This window comes from Choloepus didactylus, chromosome 1 (genome assembly GCF_015220235.1).
Source record: "Choloepus didactylus isolate mChoDid1 chromosome 1, mChoDid1.pri, whole genome shotgun sequence".
In the NCBI taxonomy this organism is placed as follows: domain Eukaryota; kingdom Metazoa; phylum Chordata; class Mammalia; order Pilosa; family Megalonychidae; genus Choloepus; species Choloepus didactylus.
The window spans coordinates 186222522-186245782 of record NC_051307.1 but is presented as its reverse complement, the minus strand read 5'-3'; the positions used below and the strand labels follow the sequence as shown (position 1 = coordinate 186245782).

Genomic DNA, 23261 nt, shown 5'->3' with positions numbered 1-23261 from the left:
TGTGGTCCAATTCTCAGGATTCTCCAAATATAAGATCATATCATCTGCAAATAATGACAGTTTTATTTCTTCCTTTCCAAATGGGATACCTTTTATATCTTTGTCTTGGAGAACTGCTCTGGCTAGCCCTTCTAGCACAATGTTGAGTAACAGAGGTGACACTGGGCATCCTTGTCTCATTCCCGATCTCATGGGGGGAAGGCTTTCAGCCTCTCACTGTTGAGTACTGGGCTGGCTTTGGGCTTTTCATATAAGCCCTTTATCATACTGAGGAAGGTTCCCTCAATTCCTACCTTTTCAAAAAGGGATGCTGAATTTTGTCAAATGCTTTTCTGGCAACCATTGAGATGATCATTTTATTTTTCCTTTTTGATTTGTTAATGTATTGAACTACATTAATCGACTTTCTTATGTTGAACCACCCTAGCTTGCCAGGAATGAACCCCAGTTGGTCGTGGTGTGTAATTCTTTTAATGTGGCTTTGGATTTGATTTGCAAGTATTTTGTTGAGAATTTTTGCATCTATATTCATTAGGGAGATTGAACGAGTTCGAACAGCAATGGTGTCAATTCCTTTTGGAAAGTCTTGCAAAATTCCCCTGTGAAGCCATCTGGCCTGGGGCTTGTATTTGTAGGTAAATTTTTGACCACTGATTGGATCTCTTTGCCTGTGATTGGTTTGTTGAGGTCTTCTATTTCTTCTTGGGTCAGTCTAGGTTGTTCATTTGTTTTCAGGAAATTGTCCATTTCCTCTAAATTTGTTGGCATACAGTTGTTCACAGTATCCTTTTAGGATTTTTTTTATTTCTTTGGAATCTGCAGTAACTATCCCCTTCTCATTTCTGATTCTGTTTATTTGGGTCTTCTTTTTTGACTCTGTCAATCTTGCTGATCTTCTCAAAGAACCAACTTGCAGTTTTTTTACTCTCTCTACTGATTTTTGTTCTCCAGCTCATTTATTTCTGCTTTAATCTCTATTTCTTTTCATCTACTTGCTTTAGGGTGTTTGCTGATCATTCTCTAGCCTCTTCAGTTGTTCGGTTAGGTCTTTGGTTTTAGCTCTTTCTTGCTTTTTGGTATATGCATTTAAGCTATAAATTTCCCTCTCAGCACTGCCTTCGCTGCATTTGATACGCTGCGTTCCCATTTTCATTCATCTCTATTTCTTCTTTGACCCACTGGTTGTTTAGGAGTGTGTTGTTTAACCTCCATATATCTGTGAAAGATCTGGTTCTTTGATGGTTGTTGATTCCTAAATGAATTCCATTGTGGTCAGAGAATGTGCTTTGAATAATTTCAGTCTTTTTAAATTTATCAAGACTTATTTTGTGCCCCAGCATATGACATATCCTGGAAATCATTCCAGGGGCACTAGAAAAGAATGTATACCCTGCTACTTTGAGATGTAACAATCTACATATGTCTGTTAAGACTAATTCACTTACCATATTGTTTAGGTTCTCAATTTCCTTATTGTTCTCTAATTGTTCTATCTATAAAAGACAGTGGTGTACTGAAGTCTCCCACTATTATTGTAGACATGTCTTGCTCCTTTCAGTTTAGCCAATGTTTGTCTCGTGTATTTTGGAGCTCACTGATTGGGTGCATAAACATTTATGATTGTTATTTCTTCTTGGTGAATTATCCCTTTTATTAATATATAGCATCCTTCTTTCTCTCTTACATCTTTACATCTAAAAGTGTATTTTGGAAGCGGAGCAAGATAACAACACAGAGAGGTGTGGAATTTAGTTAGTCCTCTAGCAACTAGTTAATAGCCAGGAACAACTAGTAAATAGTCTGGAACAACTGCTGGGGGACATCCGTGACTGCTTACACATCGTACACCAGTCAGGAATGGGTGGAATGGCTGAGATCGCAGCATAAAAACTGTAAGTAAAACTGCGGACTGGTGCCCCTCTCCCTGGCAAGGCAGGCTGAGTAGCAAAACTTCGCTGTGGGAGAAAGAAGCAGTACCTGCCAGGAGCAACCAAGCTCCAACTGTGGTTTTAATTAACAAATCTGGGCTATTAAATACAAACTACAAGTACAGATAAACCCTAAGCAAGCAGAAATCTGAAGCTCCTCCTGGAAGAGAGGAGGCAGGGCTGAAGAGAAAAAAAACAACAACTAAATAAAAACAGAGGCTTTTGGAAATGGCTGAGCTCAAAGTACTAGAAAATGGCTGTGTCCCAAGAAAAGGGGCACAGAGAACTGGGTACAAACACTGGTCAACCAGCAAAGCTGAGGGATTGGTGACTGGCTCTGAAAAGGGGCTTTTGCACTTTTTGCTTTTTTTTTTTTTTTTTTTATTCTCTCATTCTAAATAGCTTATTAGAGAAAGCCTCAGGCATTTTCAGTTGCTGACCCAGGCAAGGATGGAGTTAAGAGAGTCAGGGAGACAAAGAAGGAACTCAAGTGTAGAAGATAACTCCCTGGGAGATGTATCTTCTCTAAGAAAAGGTAGGTGGGGATCAGCTCAAGTGGCAGCCTTCCCTCAGAGAACTCAGACCCCAAGGCCTGAGGTGGGGGGGGGGACCCAGAAACAACTTAGGCTTAGCTTCTGACACCCTTAGCCCCTGGCTAGGACAAGGTCCACTGCGAATTAAAGGGACCACACCTCTTGACGCTCGTGGGGGACTGCAGGCTGACAAGCGCCAACTGCTGGGCAGGATAGGAAAAGTACAGCATCTATACAGGCCTTATGGGGAAGTTGGACAACCTACTCCTCAGGGGAAACTTGATACTGAGTACATCTTCCTCCTGAGACCTACACCCCTCTGGTCTAGGAAAATCTCATTGGGGTAATCAAGGAAAACAGAATTCTGAAAGAAGGAAGAGAAAAACAACCCATCACATGCAAGGGAAGCTCGTTAAGACTACGTGTGGATTTCTCAGTGGAAACCATGAAGGCAAGAAGACAGTGGTATGATATATTTAAGATACTGAAAGAGAAAAACCGCCAACCAAGAATTCTGTATCCAGCAAAACTGTCCTTCAAAAATGAGGGAGAGTTTAAAACATTCTCAGACACTGAGAAGAGTTTGTGAACAAGATACCTGCTCTACAGGGAATACTAAAAGGAACACTGCAGACAGATAAGAAAAGACAGGAGAGAGAAAGGTTTGGAGCACAGTAATAGGTGATGGTAGCTCAATAATTTAAGTATACTGAACAAAGATGACTGTGAGTACAGTTGAGAAGGTTAGGGGCATGTAGGACACCAGAAAGAAAGACAGAAGATAATGACTGGGACTGTATAACTTAGTGAAACCTAGAGTGGTCAATGACTGTGATTCAATGTACAAACATGTTTTTACATGAGAGAGAACAAATGAATGTCAACTTTGCAAGGTGTTAAAAATGGGGTGGTATTTGAGAAAAAAATACAATCAATGCAAACTAGCATTTTATACTTAACAATAATATTGTAATATGTTTCCACTAATTGTAACAAGGGCACTATACCGAAGATAAATATCTATATCTATGAAAGGGAGATATAAGGAGGGGTATGGGATTCTTGGCGTTGGTATAGTTGTCTTTTTTTATTGTATTTCATTTTAATTTTATTTCTTCTGCTGCTGCTTTTTGGTTGTCACTTTTTTTCTTTTTTCTTTTTAGTTTTTTCGCCTCTTCCTCTTCCTTTGTGGAAGAAATGGAAATGTCCTTATATAGATAATTCTGGTGAATGCATAACTATGTGACTATACAGGGAACCACTGATTGTTTACTTAGGATGGAATGTATGGTGTATGAATAAAACCATCTAAAAAACAGAGGGATACAAGTACTGAAGAAAATGTGAAGAAAGAGCTATACCTAATCACTGTTGGTGAGGAAGTAGAATGGTGCAGCCCATCTGGAGAGTAGTGTGGTGGTTCCACAGGAAGCTAAGCATGGGGTTGCCATATGGTCCTGCAACCCTGTTACTGGGTACATACTTGGAAGAACCGAAAAGAGGGACACAAAAGGACATTTGCCCAGGCGGTTCATGGTGGCAGTATTCATGATTTGCAGTGAATGGAGGTGGCCTAAGGGTACATGGACTGATAAATGGAATGGCAAATTGTGGTGTATACATACAATGGAATACTGAGCTGCTACAAGAAGGAGTGAAGTTGTGAACTGAATGGAAATTGAGAACAGTATTTTGAGCAAAAAAAAACGAGAAATGAAAAGAAAATTATAATGCCTCACTAATACGGACTAAATAAAATGTGGAAACTCTGAGAATTGAGTCTGAGAGCATAGGCTATCAGGGGAAGGCTTATTGTAAAGATACCTAGATTGTAAGGTCTTACAGCAGTTACATGTTATTACTGAGTTGTAATGAGTATTTCTAAACTCTAAGATGCTGAGCTCTTTGTGCACAACCTGGTCGGTCCCTGGAACATTGGGTATCTGTGGGACACCTGAGACTCAGAGCCAGAGGTTGGCAGCTATGAATGTTAACATTACCCCATACAGCAAATGTTAAAGAGTCTGGAAAAAGAGATCAGACTTCAATTTTAAAAAAAAAAGTCTATGTTGTCCAATATTAGTATAGCTACTCCAGCTTTCTTTTGGTTGCATTTTGCGTAGAATATCTTTTTCCATCCTTTCACTTTCAGTCTCTTTGTGTCGCAGGGACTAAGATGAGACTCTTGTAAACAGCATATTGGTGGGTCATACTTTTTAATCCATTCTACCAGTTTATATCTTTTAATTTGAGAGTTTAATCCATTCACATTCAAAGTTATTACTGTAAAGGGAGTACCTGAACCAGCCATCTTATCCTTTGGTTTTTAGTTGTCAGATTTATTTTTTTTTGCCATCTCTCTCTTTTCCTTTAAGTTACCCTTACTAATACTCTTCAGTTCTGTGATCTTCTCCAGATCTCTCTCTCCTTTCTTTTTTCGTAGGTGGTAGAGCTACCTTTAGGATGTACTTCAGGGCAGGCCTGTTGTTAACAAATTTTCTCAGCATTAGTTTGTCTTTGAAAATTTTAAACTCTCCCTCAATTCTGAAGGAAAGCTTTGCTAGATAAAGAATTCTTGGCTGGCAATTTTTCTCTTTCAGGATCTTAAATATGTCATACCACTGCCTTTTTGCCTCCATGGTGCCCACTGAGTAGTCAGTACTTAGTCTTAAGTTGTTTCCTTTGTATGTGGTGAATCCCTTCTCTCTTGCTGCTTTCAGAAGTTTCTCCTCTTCAGCATTTGACAATCTAATCAGTATATGTCTTGGAGTAGGTTTATTTGGATTTATTCTATTTGTAGTTCGTTAGGCATCTATGATTTGCATATTCATGTCATTTAGGAAAACTTTTGGAAGTTTTCCTCAACTATATCTTGAAACACTCTTCCTAGCCCTTTACCCTTCACCTTCTGGGACACCAGTGATTCTTATATTTTTTGCTTCATGCTGTTCATCATTTCTCTGAGCTCCATTCCAAATTTTTAGATGTCTTTTCCCATTTGTTCCTTTGTGTGCTCACATTCATTTACTTTGTCCTCAAGTTCACTCATCTTTTCTTCTGCCTCTTCGAATCTGCTAATTGCGTGTCTCTAGTGTATTTTAAATTTGATCCACAGTGCCTTTTATTTCCATAAGGTCTACTATTTTTTTATTTACTCTTTCAAAATCTTCTTTATGCTCTTGTAGAGTCTTCTTGATTTCCTTTATGTCTTTAGCCATCTCATTGAAGTTGTTTTGGAGATTTGTTTGTACTTCTTTAATTAATTGCTCCAACTTTTGAGTCTCTTCCTGCTTTTTAATTTGTTTGGCTTGTCCATGTCTTTTAGAGCCTTTAAGTGTTTGTAATTTTCTGTTGGCTTTGGGGCACATGCTTGTCTTCATAAGGTTATTTTGGGAAACACAGGATTATTTGAGCATTGATAATTTGGGAATGCTGTAATGCTATATGCTATATGCTATAATGCTATAATGCAGTTTCCCAATCCTACCAGCAGGTGGCATGCTTGGGGTACAGCTTGCTGGAGTGCAGTTTCCCTAACATATCAGCAGGCTGTGCTCTCAAGTAGGTTTTCCCCAAACTTCTCCTGTGCGGTGGGCAAAGTCCAAACCGTGTGGGGAACCAATCAGTGCACCGGATCTCCATGTGCACCAGGGACTGCCTGTCCTGGGGCTGCGATGTGGGCCGAGCAGATTGGCAGGGAGCCCACTCAAGGTCACCCCGCCAATGGAACATGGACCCAGCTTGCCCACTCCCTGCCTGCCATGTGCCATCAGTCTCTGGGGTATGGGAGGGGCTCGTGATCGTCAGTATGGTGCTCTCCCTTCCCCACTTCTCGCCGTTGCACCCCCCCGGACTTCTGTGTGGGGAGAGCAAATGCTGTCTGCTGGGTTCCCTCACAGGAGCTCCCTGCCATCTGGGTATGGGAGATCACCTCCCCAGCAAACTCTCAAGGTAGGTATATGGGAGTGGAGAGACACTGCTCACTCCGTTGCCCAGCGGTGGTTCTGCTGCTGCTGACCAGGAAGTGGTCCGACAGGAACACACTCACCACAATCCTCCAGCCTCAGTCTCTCTTCCATTTTTGTCGATGTGCCCTCCACGCACTGGCCGGTCATACCCCGAAACCACAGCCCCTGGCATTCTCCAGCCCCTTTCTAGTTACTTTCACAGAGGAGAGGCCCGTTTCATATCATCTACTCCACCATCTTCCCAGAAGTTCTCATTCCTCCATATTTCTAACAGCCAGGCATTTATTTCCACAACAATATTCCCATGATGTAAAATTCAAAAGATAATCAATTATTCTGGGAACGTCTGGGGAAGATGGCAGATTAGGGAGCTCTAGGACTCACTCCTCCAAAACAGCTGGTAACAGGAAGGAACTGTCTTAAACAATTGTTCTGGGGATCTGGAGGCAAGAGGAGCACTGTACAGCATACAGGGAAGAGTGAGAAGAGGCTGAGAAACTGTGCTAAAGAACTGTAAGTAGCTCACTCCAAATTGGCTGCAGGCACCCATTCCCCACTCTTGAGACAGAATGCCTCAGGGTCTGGTCTCTGGTTCGCTGCTACAGACGGAGAGGGAAGTGGAAGTCCTTGTCCCCAAGAAAGGCAGGGGCACAGCTGAGCAATGAATACAGCTTTTGACTGGTGAATTCAGATCCCTAGGTCTCGGCTCTGAGCTGCTGCTTCAGCACATCCTGGTCACAGACAGTTACAGCCACTGTTTCAACCCTGCCCTCAGAGAGGCAAAGGAAGTAGAAGTTTAAAGACACAATGGCTCCTCAGGACAGCAGGGAACACTTGGCTGAAGGACACCACTTGCCAGGCAGGCCAAGAAAGCGCAACTTCAGGGTCTCAATAAAAAGGCTTTGGGCATCTTTCTGACCCTCTTCCAAAGGCTCTTTGGAGATGGTCTGCGCCCCCTTCATGGATGTCCCTGGCCCTGTTTAGGCTGGGAATAACAACTTGTGAAAGTCTACTCTGGGGTGACCCTCCTCCCAGAATTTGCCCTCCACGTAAAAAAAGCAGCAAGAGGTAAGGAAAGAAGTGTTAAAAAAATCTATAGAGGCAAAACAAAAACAAACAGGATAAATCAAGATTCCCAGAGAAGAAATAGAGGACAGGCAGCTTTCTCCTGAGGGTGAAACACTTGCACACATAATGCAATCTTAAAAACTGTACTGCATATTCAGGGCAAGATTCAGATGAAGAGGAGCTAAAAAATCAGCTTGCCCATTTCAGTTAAGCACAGGCAATTCTACAGGTCTAGAATAAGGCCAAGAAAGCATCAAAGAAGAGCCTTACCACAAAACCAACCAACAATAAAAGCCTAGGCAAGAAAGAGAAACTGACCTCCAGAGTAATTCACCAAAATCATCTGACACCTAGACATCAGCAAAAAATCACAAACCATACTAAGAATCAGGAAGATGTGGCCCAGCCAAAAGAACAAATTAAAACTTCAGAGGAGAGACAGAATTTGGAAAAACTAATCAAAGATGTTCAAAGAAATCTCCCAAATCAATTCAAGGAGATGACAGAACATATGGCTAAAGAGATAAAGAATATTAAGAACAGCATAAAGAAGAATTTGAAAGTATAAAAAGAAAACATAACAAATTATGGAAATGAAAGGTACAATAGAAGAGATGAAACATACACTACATATATCCAACAGCAGATTTGAACAGGCAGAAGAAAGAATCAGCAAACTAGAAGACAGGACACTCAAAATCATACAGTAAGAAGAACAGATAATGAAAAGAACAGAAAAAATTGAGCACTGTCTCTGGGATTTAAGTGACACCATGTTGTTAACTCAGAGTTAACATACTACTCAATGGTGAAAGAATGAAAGCTTTCCTCCCACTAAAACGGGAACAAGACAAGGATGCCCACTGTCACCATTATTCAACATTACACTGGAAGTTCTAGCCACAACAGTTAAGCAGGAAAACAAATAAAATGCATCCAAACTGGAAAGGAAGAAGTAAAACTTTCACTATTTGCAGAAGACATGTTCCTACATACAGAAAGTCCTGAAAAATCTACAACAAAGCTACTACAGCTTAATAAACGAACTCAGCAAAGTGGTGGAGGACAAGATCAAGATGAAATAACAGTAGTGTTTCTATATACTAGTAACAAGCAAGCTGAGGAGGAAATCAAGGGAAAAAATCCATTTACAAGAGCAATTAAAGGGATCAAATATTTAGGAATAAATTTAACCAAGGTTGTAAAGGACTTGTACACAGAAAGCTACAAACATTGCTAAAAGAAGCCAAAGAAGACAATAATAAATGAAGGACATTCTTTAGTAACAGACTGCAAGATTAAATACACTTAAGATGTCAATTCTACCCAAAATGATTTACAGATTCAAAGCAATCTCAATCAAAATTCCAATAGCCTACTGTGCTGGAATGGAAAAGCCAATTATCAAATATATTTGGAAAGGTAAGGACCCTGAATAAACAAAAACGAAGAATGAAGTTGGAGGACTCACACTTATTGACTTCAAATATTTAACAAAGCTACAGTGGTCAAAAAAGCACGGTGCTGGCACAAGGACAGATACATTGAAAAACAGAATTAAAAATTGAGAGTTAAGAAACAGACCTGCCCACCTACGGCCAATTATTTTTGACAAAGCTACCAAGTCCACCCAATTGGGAAAGAACAGTCTCTTCAACAAATGGTACTGGGAGAATTGGACATCCATATGCAAAAGAATGAAAGAAGACTCCTATCTCATACTTTATACAAAAATTAACTCAAAATGGATAGAAGACTTAACTATAAAAACCAGGAACATAAAACTTCTAGAAGAAAATGTAGGGAAGCATCTTCAAGATCTTCTGGTAGACAATGGTTTCTTAGACTTCACACCCAAAGCATAAGCAAAGAAGAAATAGATAAATGGGACCTCCTCAAAATTAAAAACTTTTGTGTTTCAAAGAACTTTGTCAAGAAAGTGAAAAGGCAACCTCCTCAATGGGAGAAAATATTTAGAAACCACATAACCAATAAGGGTTTAATGTCCAGAATATATAAAGAAATCCTACAACTCAACAATAAAAAGACAAACAACCCAATTTAAAAATGGGCAGACTGGAATGGACATTTTTCCAAAGAGGAAATATAAATGGCTAAAAAACACATGAAAAGATGCTCTACATCACTAGCTATTAGGGAATGCAAATCAAAACCACGAGATCATTTCACACCTACTAGAATGGTCACTATTAAACGGAAAACTACAAGTAATACTGGAGAGAATAGGAAGAAATAGGAACATACATTCACTGATGGTGAGATTGTCAAATAGGACAGCCGCTGTGGAAGACTTTGGCAGTTCCTCAGGAAGCTAAGTATAGAACCGCCATATGATCTGGCAATCCCACTACTAGGTATATACCCAGAAGGGCTAAAAGCATGGACTCAAACAGACATTTACACACTGATGTTCACAGCAGCCATTATTCACTATTGCCATATGATGAAAGCAACCAGGTGTCCCTCAACTGATGAACAGATAAACTAAATATAATATACACATATGACTGAATATTTTTCAGCTGTAAGAAGGAATGAAGTCCTGAGGCATGGGACAAAATGGATGAACCTGGAGGACATGTTGAGTGAAATAAGCCAGACACAAAAGGACATATATTATATGATCTCACTGATATGAACTAATTATAATAACCAAACTCATTGAGTTAGAATCTAGAATTTAAGTTACCAGGAGATAAAATGCGGGTAGAGAATACAAAGCTGATGCTTAATTTGTGCAGAATTTCTATTTAGGTTGATTGTAAATGTTTGGAAATGGGTAGTGGTGATGGTAGCACATTATTTTGAGTATAATTAACCGCACTGAATTATGTTTGTGAATGTGGCTGAAAGGGGAAGTTCTGGGTCGTATATTTTACTAGAAGAAAAGTTAGTAGATAAAAAACATGGGACTGTATAACAGTGAACCCTGTTACAGACAACGACTTGACTAATAGTACAAATATAAGAATGTTGTTTCATGAATTATAATGAATGTGTAATGCTATTACAAGTTGTTAATAATACTGTGATATAGGGGAAAAAATACACCTAATGTAAATTTGGACTATACTTAACAGTAATATTTTAATATTCTTTCATCAATTGTAACAAAGGTACCATACCAATGCAAAGCATCAACAATAGGGGAGAGGATAGGGGAACACTGTATTTTTTTAGATGATGTTTTGTAAACCTACAAACTCTCTAAAGAAAATAAAATTAATTTTTAAAAAAAAAATATTATCCTAAGTGAAAGAAACTAGACACAAAGAACTACCTATTGCATTATTTCACATATATGAAATGTAAATATAAATAAATCTATAGAAACAGAATTAGATTAGTGGTTATGTAGGGCTCAGGAAGGACAGAGGGATTGAGAGGTGACTCCTAATAGGTATGTGGTTTTTATTTTTGGAGTAATGAAAATGTACTTCAGTTGATTGTGGTGATGAATGCACAACTCTGTGATTATACTAACAGCCACTCATTGTACAACTTTGGATGGACTGTATGGTGTGTAAATATATCTCTGTAAAACTGCTTTAATAAATAAATAAAAATTATTCTGGCTCTCCTTCCCTTTACTTCCACATTTCCATTTAAACATTTAAACCAGTTCCTCATCACTACAAATCTGACTCAATGCAAGAAACTCTGGCCTTCCACTCCTTACTCCCTTATGCCAATACAAGCAAGCTAGCAGATTAGGCTGGCTAAAATATAAGTCTGATCAAGAATTTGCAATACTGCCCTATTAACTGTAGAATTCAAAGTAACTTCTAAGGCCTTACATAATATGCCAGGCAATTCCCACAAGGGAAAAAGATTAGAAGGTTCCTTACAAAACACACTGAACAAACCATCTAGGAGAACCAGAACACAACCAACACAACTCAGTTGGGTGTGTGTACCACAGAGTAGTAACATAAAGTGAAGTCCTCTTTGACTGCATTTTTGCAGCCTCCCTTGTAATAATGGCCAACTTTCACTTGCTGCCAACCCATTCCTAGCCTCCTCACCCTAATGTGAAGTAGAATAGCATGCTATTCTAACCTACTTTCTTAAATAAAAACAAGGAAAATGCAGAATAACCAGGATGTGAGAACCCACAACAAAAGAAAGATCAAGGTGAACTGAAAAACTGAACCGAGAGTAAACAAAAACAATTCCAGCAAGAGATGGCACATCCATAAAACAAGAACAGGGTGTTATTGGGGGGCGGGGTGGGGGGGATTTTTAAAAGCTCCTGGATATTTAAACTTTACTGAGTTTTCTAAGAGTTAGAAAATAATATCCATGCAGCCTCCCAGAAAGCAGAACATGAATTCAAAGCAATAAAAAAATATGAGTTATGAGTAAATAACTCAGAACAGCCAATGTCCAACTAATAAAGCATTTCTAGGCGGAGAGAAAAGAGACAAGGAAATTATCAAGGACTGAAGGGAGACATGAGTCTTTCAAATTGAAAAGGTGAACAACAGACACCAAACAAAGAATAAAATGAGATCCAATTAGATCTTTTGAGGTTTACAAACACAAAGCATAAAGACAAGATCATAAAAATCTTCCCAAGAGGAAAAAACAAAAACAAACAAAAAAACAAGGTCATCTCCAAAACAACAAATATCAGACTTTTCATAGTAACACTGGATACTAAAAGAAAAGGAAGCAATGACTTCAAGTTCTGAAAAAACATAATTAATTCAACAAATCTACACTGAGACCAGCATGGCTGGAAAGGAGTGAACAAGCAACAAATGGCAGGCAATGACAATGTAGAGGTAAAAGAGATCCGACTTATGCCGCAAAGCCTTTGGCTTCTACTGAGTGAGATGGGATGTCAACAGAATTTTGAACAGAAAACCGCTCTGCCCCCCACTTGCAAAGAACAAAATATAGTAAAGCAATGGTAGAATACCTACCTTAGGTAGAATACTAAGGTAGGTAGCAGCTGCAGTAATTCAGATGAGAGGATGGCAGCAGTAGAGGTGGTAAAAAGTGATTGGATTTCGAATGTATTTTAAAGGAAAATCTATAGAATTTGATTAATTGGATGTGGAGAATGAAGTTAAATAGAGTCAAGGACGACTCTGAGGTTGCTGACCTAAGCATCCAGGTACTATTTCAAATCAAATTTATATGAGGGCAGAATACAGACATTTCAGAAAGAAGGCGTCCAGAAGGTTGCCCTTTCTTTTCTACAAAGTTACTTAAGAACATATTCAGCAAAAGAAGTAGACACAATATCCAGAAAACAATGGCTCAAAACCAGGAAACAGGTCAGGACAGTTATGCAGCAGCATTAGAAGAGCAAACCATCCAGACTGAAGCAAGAAAATAGAAGAAGACATAACGGAGGTCACTCAGGAAAATGGAACACAAGAGAAATAGATAAGACTAAGCATTTGGAAAATCTTGAGAATATGATAAAACCATAGAATGTGTGTGGTGGGGGAGCAATTAGAACTCCTAACACACACACACATACACGTACACAAAGCAGGATAAGAAAGTCATAGTCTAGACATAAAGCAACTATCTACTATATGACAAAAAGTCAGTGGACTTCAAAAAGAATGAAAGGTATTCCAGGCAACAGATAAAATTAGTAAGCTTTTTATGTAACAGATTTTATATATATATATCCTGGTCTATTATATTTCCCATAAACACTATCATACCAGGTTGAGTCTGTCATTTTACATTGACAATTTCTCATGAACAAGAGTTTGTGGTTTTTTTCGTTCTAGTAATTAATTTTTTCAAGCAGTTTTATTGAGATATAGTCATACACTATACAATCCAACCAAAGTGCATAATCAATGCCTTGCAGTATAATCAGAATTGTGCATTCATCGCCACAATCAATGAGGACATTTTCATTATTCTAAAAAGAAAAACCCCATACTCCTTACACCTCCCTTTAACTGACACTTAGCATTGTTGTGGTACCTTTGTTAACAACTGATGAGAGGATATTAAGATATTACTGTTAACTACCATCCATAGTTTACATTAGGTATATTTTTCCATAATAACACCTTGTAACAGTGGCATACATTTTTTTCCTTTATGATTTCTTCTACTACATCTAAACTAAAAAAGTCCTTCATCATCCAGTTTTTTTATATTAATATTTAATTCTCCTTTCTTCAAAGGGCTCTTTTTTCTTAATAGTCAACTCTACTCTTGGTTTTTACCTGAACTCTTCTTGTTCACTAAGTTTTTCAAAATGACAACAACTTGATTATAATTTTTCTAAAATTCAAAAAATATTGTAAAAACCTACAAAAGAAAATGAGTTTTAAAATCACCAAATATCCTGCATCCCAGAGATAACAACAAGTAATGTTTTGGTGAATAATTTCACAAATTAATTACATATATGTTGGCAAAAAAATGGGATACCATACTTGAGTTGCTGAACTACACAATTCCAGGTAGCAGCATTTACACTGGTTCTACAGGAATGGCATCCTATGGAGCCAACTCAGGGGCCCCTGGTGTTATATAATGCAACAGTTCTGATTTGTTACAGACCTTTTATTTAATATTTTATGGATATAGCTTCACATGTCAACATATATCTGCATTATCATTCTTAGTAGTCTAAAATTCCACAGTATTCTAATGAATGGGCAGTCCATGCTCTATTTAACCAAGACGCTACTACTGAAGAACATTTAACTCCTGATTGTTGATACTATAAATGACTTGATGAACTACTCCCTGCTTTATTTACACTCTCAATTTTTTTGCTCCCCACTTCTTCCAGGAACCTGGTTCATCAAATAATTAATCTCAAAGGATCTCTGAGTTCTCCCACTATCTGCTCCTTATTTTCAGCCTACCAATATACTTCAGCATGACCTTGCCTAACCCTCAGTATCATGCTCCCTTTCTCCCCAAATCGTCATTACAAAATTTCTCCAACAAGCAACCCACATTTGCTGTTTCCATTTCCTTACCTCCCATGCACCCCTCAACCTGATATAATTTGGCATCTTCAGCATGCCCCTACTGAAACTTCTCTCACTACCAAATCCAGTGGCTTCTCCAACCTTACGACTTGGCCTCTGCCACAAGTACTCTGTCAATAATGTTCAAACCTGGTTGATCATCAGATTCACCTAGTGATGTTTTCAAAGATACTAATTCCAATGCCCCACCCTCAAATTTTGTCCCACCACATCCAGCATTCTTATCTTTAAAATTTTCCCCAGGTAATTCTAAAATACTGCCATGTTTGGGTTTGTGCATCACTTCTGAAATTCTTCCTGCATTCACTTCAATGTCTCTATCTTCCCTAATTCCTCCAAGAACTGAACCTCTTTCTCAACTTCATTCCTGGGAACTTCTTTCTGTATTTCCCCTAAATGGTATACTCCCTAGCTCTGGCTTGCACACTTCTCTCACTCTGTAGTCTACCAGAGGGGATAAATTTACCACGTAATTGTAATTGTTTCCAAATCAATCTCGTTACCTCTCTGAGCTTTAAATCCCTATTGTCAAGTATGAAAGAAATTTCCACCCACATATAACACAGAAAGTCAAACTCAACCTGCCTAAAATGTGTTTTCTCTAACCAAGCAACAGTTTTCTTCCTCCTACATGCAATCAAAAGATTCTCAGGGACTTCTTAATCTTTACATCTTTCATGACACACCTCAGAAGATACTTATAAGTAGTACCTGTAGGTCTGTAATAACAAGACAAACCAAGTTATAAGTCTCAGAGTCAATCCTCAACTCCCACTCTTCCCTCTGACAGCAGCAAATCCAGTCAATTCTACCTCTGAAATCTCTTTCAAACCCATCCCTTTTCCTCTGACCCATATACACTATTTCTCTAACCTCACAATCTCTCAACAGCCTCCTAACTGGTCTGTTTCCCTCCATTTCTGGAACTAGGTTTTCTGGATTCATATCCCGGCTTCATTATAGACAAGTCACAGGATCTTAGAAAGTCACTCAACCTTTCTAAATCAGTGTGCTCAACTGGTATAACAGTGCCTTTTCTCGTTAGGCTACTAAGAGAGTTCAGTAAATAATATATGTAAAGCCTTTTCCACAGTGCCTGCGTGGAATAAGTGTTCAGTAAATGTTAGCTAATAATATATGAGACAAAGAGTTCAAATTCAGGAGTTCAAATTCAGGAGTATGACATTTGCAACTCTACAGAATCTATTTTCCAATCTCATCACCTTCATATCCAAAATTCAATCTACAGTTGCAAGTCATAACAATAATCAATACTATATTAATATGTATTATACAATATGTACTATATGTATTAATGTATATTATATGTGCATATCATATGTATATAGCATATACTGTTATTATTAACTGCAACTAACACTTACTGAGCACTATTCTAAGCACTTTACATGTATTCACTCAATTAATCCACACAAGAACTCAGAGAAATAAATAGTATCAATTGCACTTCATAGATGAGAAAATGGAGGCAGAAAGGATAAACTTGCTGGTACATCAAAAAACCTTCACACTTAAGCAATTTTCATTATGATGTTCTACCCATAATGTTATTTCCTACCTGGAAAAATCAAATTCATCCTTCAAAGCCTAACTCAAACACCCCTTGCTTTCAATAGGCAGAATTAACTGCTTCCTCATCTAAGCTTCCTAAGTTTGTTCATAGACTGGTATAATACATATTACATTTCAGAATGACCAACTGTCTTCCCAACCGGTCTGAGTACAAATGAAAAGACAGTGTCTTATTCATTTTTATAACTAGGACAGTGTCTGGCAAGATGCAGGCTCTCTGGAAATATCTGGAAGTTATATTAAAAAATGAAGTTAAAAAGAAAATGAGATCTAAAAAACTTCAGTATTCACAAAGAGTCATTAGAACAATTTTAAAAATATAATTCGAAACAATGTGTTTAGACCAAGTTTCCAATCATGTTATTTTTATAAGAGCTACATACCCAATTTTACAGAGCCTCCAAAAAGTGAACCTTTATCAAAAGCATCCTTCCAGGTAAATGTCAAGCAGATCTGGATAGAAAGAGAAAATAGAAAATGATGTCACCTTCCTGAATCTCATCAAATAGAGTCTGTTCTCAAGAAAAATCCAAAATGAGAAAAAGGAAAAAAGCTTCAACCTGTCTAAAACATTTTCTTCTCTAACCTATCACCTCCTTTTCCTTTTCCAGAATAGTAAATTTGAAAGAAAAAAAATATATATCGGTCATTAAGATATTTCAAATGATCATTCTGCCTCAGTAATTGTACATATATTTTGTTTCCTCCACAAAAAACTATCTTATTCATCTTTATAAACAGAGGGGGCACTTATTAAATGCCTGTCAAATAAGCCAAGAGAAGCAAAGGCAACAAATAAGTACTAAAGGTTTCCCAAAAGATAAAATTAAAACAGCTATTCCATGATGGCAGAAATAGAATGCTTATCTTTGGGAAATGTGACAAGGTAACGTTTTGTTTCTCAATTTGGGTAGGGTTACACAGGTATATTCATTTTGTGAAGATTCAAGCTACATACATATTGTTCAATTTTCTGTATTTATGTTATTGTCAACACAAAACGTAATAAAAATAAACCTGTATCTCACTCTGCTCCACATAAGTTTCCACATAGCAAAGTAAAAAGAACTTAGCCTCATTTAAATTATTCATTGTGATCCAATACAAATACTTTTTTTTAACTCTGTATTAGGGAAATTTTCAAACAATCACAAAAGGAGAAAGAATAACACATAATGAACCCAAACATCCTCTTCATCAGCTTCAACTTTTTGCAATTCTTAGTTCATCAATCCTCTACTCCCTGCAACCCCCTCACACACATATACTGCTTTCCTGGAATATTTTAAAGGAAATCTCAGACACATATTATTTCACCTATAAAAACTTTAACACAAGAATGGTTAAAATATTTTTCTTATGCTATTTTAAAATTTACAGGTGTCACAGAAATTTAAAGCTTTTAACAAGTTGCCCAAATAAAACTGTAAGAAATTATCAACATTTTCAGCATTTTCAACATTTATCCTTAGGAGAGAATAAAATTGACAGTTATATTGCAACATCTAATCATAACAGCATTTGCAGCTTTTATATGCAAATGTAAACTTATGCCAATAATTTTTAAGTACATAAACTGAGACTAATACTCCCTGAATTAGAGTTTCCTCCTTAATTCTGTAAAGGTTCAGGAAAAGGACGTATAGGATTATACTAATCAGCCAACAAAGCCTGTTGATACAAAATGCAGTATAAGACTCTACATAACCCCAAAGTGACCAAGGAATGGCATAAACAGAATTCCAGTAGACTATTTTTTCAGAAGGGAATAGGTACATATCAGATGGGCCTAAAGTTTTAATATCTATAAAACTCACATTACAGAAACCTTAAGATACTCAAGAAGCATAACTTATTTCAATAAAACAACAACATAAGGAAATGGTGACTTGCCATTACCATATAACTTTAAAACAAATTAAAACCAATGACTTACCTGATTTTCAGAAAATGGAAATTTGGGTTCAATGGAACAAATCTGATCATAATATCTAAAACACAGAGCAAAATTAATAATCACCAGAGCTAAATATTATATACATTGTTTATGTAAATTCAAGTGGTTTAAGAATATGTAAAAATTACTTATGCTTACTTTGAGTGTCCCAAATGTCTAATTCTATCAGCTATTTTAAGGTTAATGGTAAACCAGGAACTAAAACGTAAGCAATGAAAAACCTGTTTTAAAAAAAAACAAAACAAAAAACTTATACCCACCACCACAGAAAAATATTTATCAACTATTTTTGGCTAAAAGCAAACTAACATGGGCCCAGAAAAACAATCTATTTCTTAAAACACTGTTTCTTGCTAGGATAACTATGTTTATATCCATTTGACAAATTAGGATCTCTGGTAAAGTGTTGATTAAAAACAGGTTTACCCACTTTCAAACATGTTTTGGGTATGTCCACCTCTGACCATCCCTACCACTGCCACACAGCCCATCAAAGCTATCACCCTCTCTTTCAGGTTGACTAATCCAAAAGTTTCCTGGCCAATCTCCCTGTTTTCTTTCTCATTCTTTTCAAATCTATTCTCCATACAGCAGCAAGAATGATCTTCATTAAACGTGAAGTAATCTTCCCCCTCACCAGGACTAGCTTTCAGCTAGTAAGGTATTGGGAGCGGGGGTCGGGGGTTGTCAAGGCCAAGCTTTCTAACTAGCCTCTAGTCTTTCCTCTTTCCCTTATACTCCTCCTTCATCAGGGCAATCTTTCCATTGGTACTTTTGGGGCCAAGTTTTCAGATGGGGGTGAGGGTGAGGGGGTCAGACAGCATGTCTGAGACCAAGCTTTTGGCTGCCATAGCCACAAATTTGGTTACAGATGAAAAACTGAGCAAATGAGTAAATACACTGAAAATAATAGCCAGGTTTCTCAAGGTCAGAGAAGGGAAATACAAATATGGGAAGAAGGAAGGATAGAATAACTCTGTTGGTTGGCACTGGAATTAGAGGTAACAGTGTGAACTAACGTTTTTAATATACTGGAGAAATACAAAAACAAGTATAACTGTATCTGTGTATGTATGTATTTCCTAAATGTATACACGAGAGGATCTAGAGGGAATGACATCTCAATACCAATAAGCACACCCAGTGTCCGGCTAAATAATGCTATGCATTAATAGGAGTCAGTACACCTTAGAGAAATGAAAAAAGGCTGAGGCAGGAAAAATTTAAGATGAACTGAAAACATCTTATGTGAGAAAGTAAGAAGTATTAAAAAATGGTAAGGACATGTCAAAAGGACACAAGAACTAGCTTGAAGGCGCCCAACAGCCAATAAATAAGTAACAGTAATGAATTATAACCCATTGAGGAAAATAAGAACACCAAACTGATATAAACAAAATAAATAGGTGAAAAGGGAAAACTCTACCGTACAGTAGAATGAAAACTAATAAATCCAGAAGAAATGGAGACATTGCCATTTGACACCTTTCAGAATAAGATAATCTGATCAAAGGATGCTAAAAAAAAGAAAGTTTTTTAATTTTTCTTATTAGAGAAGTTGTAAGTTTACAGAAAAATCATGCAGTAAATACGGGATTCCCAGATTAACCCCCACCATTATTAACATTTACCATTAGTGTAGTATCTTTGTTACAATTTATGAAAGAATATTAATAGTGGTTCTATTAACTACCACTGTTTACATTAGGGTTCAGTGTTTTACAGTCCTCTGGTGTGTTTTGTTTTTAATTTCTACTCTAGTAACATATATGCAACCTAAAATTTCCCTTTTAACCACTTTCAAATATATAATTCAGTGCTATTAATTACTTTCACAATGCTGTATCATCAGTACCATGTATTACCAAAACTTTTCCATCACCCCAAACAGAAATTCTGTACCAATTAAGCATTAATTACCCATTTCTTGGTATTCTAGTTTCTGACCCTATGAATTTGCTTATTCTAATTATTTCATGTCAGTGAGATCATACAGTATTTGTTCTTTTGTGTCTGGGTTATTTCATACCACACAATGTCTTCAAAGTTCATCCGTGTTGTCTCATGTATCAGAACTCCATTCCTTTTCATAGCTGAGTAATACTCACTGTGTATATATACTTATACCACAGGTTTTTTTTATCCATTCATCTGTTGATGGACACTTGGGTTGGTTCCATATTTTGGCTACTGTGAATAATACCACCATAAACATCAATGTGCAAATACCTGCTCAATTCTGAATTCAATTCTTTTGAGTATATACCCAGAAGTGGAATTGCCAGGTCATATGGTAATTCTACACTTAACTTTTTAAGGACCCACCAGACTGTTTGTAACAGAAGAAATTGCACCATTTTACACTCCCACCAACAACAATGCATGAATGTTCCAGATGTCTCCACATCCTCCCCAACACTTGCCATTTTTTCATGAAATATGAAAGTTTGATGAGGAAGAGGATATTGATAATCTCAAAGTATCTCCCCTCAAAATACTTATCAATTACTAATAAAATTACAACATACTTACTAACTGTAAGGTTTAGAAACCTAGTAGACACCATCTTAACCAAGTGATAAAAACTAATCATTACCAGTAATGGAACAAATCAACATCATGTTCTATGTTCTTCCTCCTGATGTGCATTAAAAAGAACAGAGCAAAAGAAAAAAAAAAAGAGCATCACTTCTATGGGATTCCTGCCCAAAAATGCATAAATCATAAATAAATATTAGACAAACTCTTATTGTATTGAAGGACATTCTACAAAGTAACTAGTTTGTACTCTTCAAAAATGTCAAGGTTGTGAAAGCTAAGAAAAAAATGACGAACTGTTTCAAATTGAAGGAGACTATAAAAAGACATGCTGACATTTCAAGTAAATGTAACACACGATCCTCAATTAGATCCTGGACCTAATAAATGCCATTACTGGGAGAATCCGTGAAATTTGAATGAGTTCTGTGGATTAAACAGTAATACTGAACCAATTTTCATTTCCTCATTTTGAAACTTATGCTATGGTTAAGTAGGAGAGTATCCTTGTCCTTAGAAAATAAACTCTGAAGCATGAAGTGCTCAAAGCCCTTTAATGGATTCCCATTATACTTATACTTATCTTGCATTATCTTGTCATCATCCAACTCTCCAGCTTCATCTCAGAATATTCAATATGAATTTAGTCACTGAATTCTATGCTCTCTTACGATTCAAGGGCTTCACTCATTTTTTTTTATTTTTTAACAGTTCAATTTTATTGAGATACAGTCACATACCATACAGTCATACAAAGCGTACAATTTCACTCGTATTTTTCTCTTTATCTGAAATTTTTTCCATCATCATGTCTCACATTTCTTGTCCAGGCTGACATGTTCTCAAGGAATCCTTTCTTCATTTATTCATTCAACAATTACTAGCAGTTTACTTTGAGCCAGACTGTTCTGGGACATACAAATTCAGCAGTAGATAAAACATTTAAAAATTGGTGCCCTTGTGAAGCTTACTTTTAGAGGGGGAGACAGACAATAAACAAGATAAATAAATAAAATATGTATTATGGAGAAAAATTAAAAGCTAAGAGGGATAAGATGTGTGCATGGAGTGGGGGCAGAAGGTTGAAGTTTTAAGGAATGTGGTCATTTGACAAACACAAAACTTTTTTTTTTTTTTTTTTAATAGCAGGGATAGAGATCATGAAGGAGGTGATAGAGTTAACCAGGCAGATATCTGAGGGAAGAGCAAGACCAGCCTAAGGAGCAACAAGCACCAAGACAATGGGGCAAGAGTCTGCCGAAGAATGTACCTGAGATGGCAAGGAGACCCACTTGGCCAGAGTGAGCAAGGGAGAAAATAGTAGGAGATGAACTTAAGAAGTAACGATGCTTTGCATGCAACTGTAAGAATTCTGTCTTTTACTAAAAAGTGTGAGAAAGGAAGCTATCAAAAGGGTCAGAAGAGAAGAATAGCACAATCTAATTTATTTTAATAGAATCACTATGGCTGCTATGTAGTGACTGCAGGGGTGCATGGCCAACAGAAAAAAACAGTTAGGTAGTTACTAACTAGTAATCAAGTTAAGAGGTGATGGTGGTCCACAGTGCCGACAGAAGTGATTAAAAAAAAAAAAAAAAAAAAAACAGTCAAATCTGGCCCCAATTTCATTAGTAATCTCCTCCCCTTCATATTCTCTTGGCCCCGGAACTTTTCCTTCATGGAACTTATCATAGTTCATAATCATATATTTACGTGTGGGGATTGTTTCGTCTTACCTCCTACAGGATTCTAATCTACATGAGGGCAGAAAGTGGGTCTGTTCACTCAGTTTTATTGCTAGCTCCAAGCAAATGAATCAGTAAAATGCAAGTTTTCGGAAAAAAATAACTTTTTTCTTATCATTGTTTCTTATCTCTGTTTTGAGAATGAACAAGAGCTACCAAAGAACTGACCCTAAGGGGACAGCAAGTGCCAAGGCCCTGAAGTGACAGTGTGCTACACAAATATAAAGCAAGGAGCTGGCAAACTTTTCTGACAAGGGCTATTTTAGACTTTGCCAGCCAAAAGGCAAAATGAAGGCTAGTACATAAGTACTTACATAACAAGAGAAAAGTCCTGCCATGCCCCACTCTTTTTGCCTGGGTTGAGCCATCTTGGATGGTAGTATACTATGTTCACAGTTACGCAAATGCCATCAGCTGGAGATATTCTCCAAAGGAAGTGTCTCCAGATTGAAGAAGAGGGGCCTAAGGAATGGGGGTAGCAGTCACTGTAGTCACCCTCTGCCTCAGATTCCAGCACACCCTCTCTCTTCCCAGGGAGGTACAGCCATCTGAACTTAGGAAGCTGACAGAGCTGACACAGCTAACTGGAGGAGAGGCAATTTGTTGAGTTGCCAATTCCCAGACTGAGATTTCACCATTCAGTGTCAAGCTGTTGCCAAAAGCAGAGTCTCCAACATACAGGTAGCACCACTGCACACCCTGGCCAGCAGTGAGGCACAGCCACTGGCCTGAAGGAGGCACTGGGAGTGAACCAGGGACTACCTCAGCTAGGTGTCCAAGGCTTACAGCGCTAACCCACTGGAGTAGTTCCAAAGGCCACACAAAATCAGGCAGTGGGGAAGTCTTAGTTTGCCAACTCATGCTACAGAGTAAGAAAAGAAGAAGTAGATGAAGCAAGGTACCTGCTATGCAAGTGGATCAGGA

General features: G+C 37.6%; 1 protein-coding gene across 2 annotated transcripts in view; it reads right to left on the bottom strand.

Annotated features, from left to right (window-relative positions):
* Window positions 1-23261, bottom strand: part of LOC119542288 (programmed cell death 6 interacting protein) — a 126679-nt gene that overhangs the window by 96312 nt on the left and 7106 nt on the right. For both annotated transcript variants that reach the window (XM_037846913.1, XM_037846916.1), the window contains exons 2-3: window positions 18034-18088; window positions 16481-16550 (exon numbers count right to left, since the gene is read on the bottom strand). In XM_037846913.1, the coding sequence (XP_037702841.1) occupies window positions 16481-16550; window positions 18034-18088 (125 nt within the window). The remainder of the gene's footprint in view (window positions 1-16480; window positions 16551-18033; window positions 18089-23261) is intronic.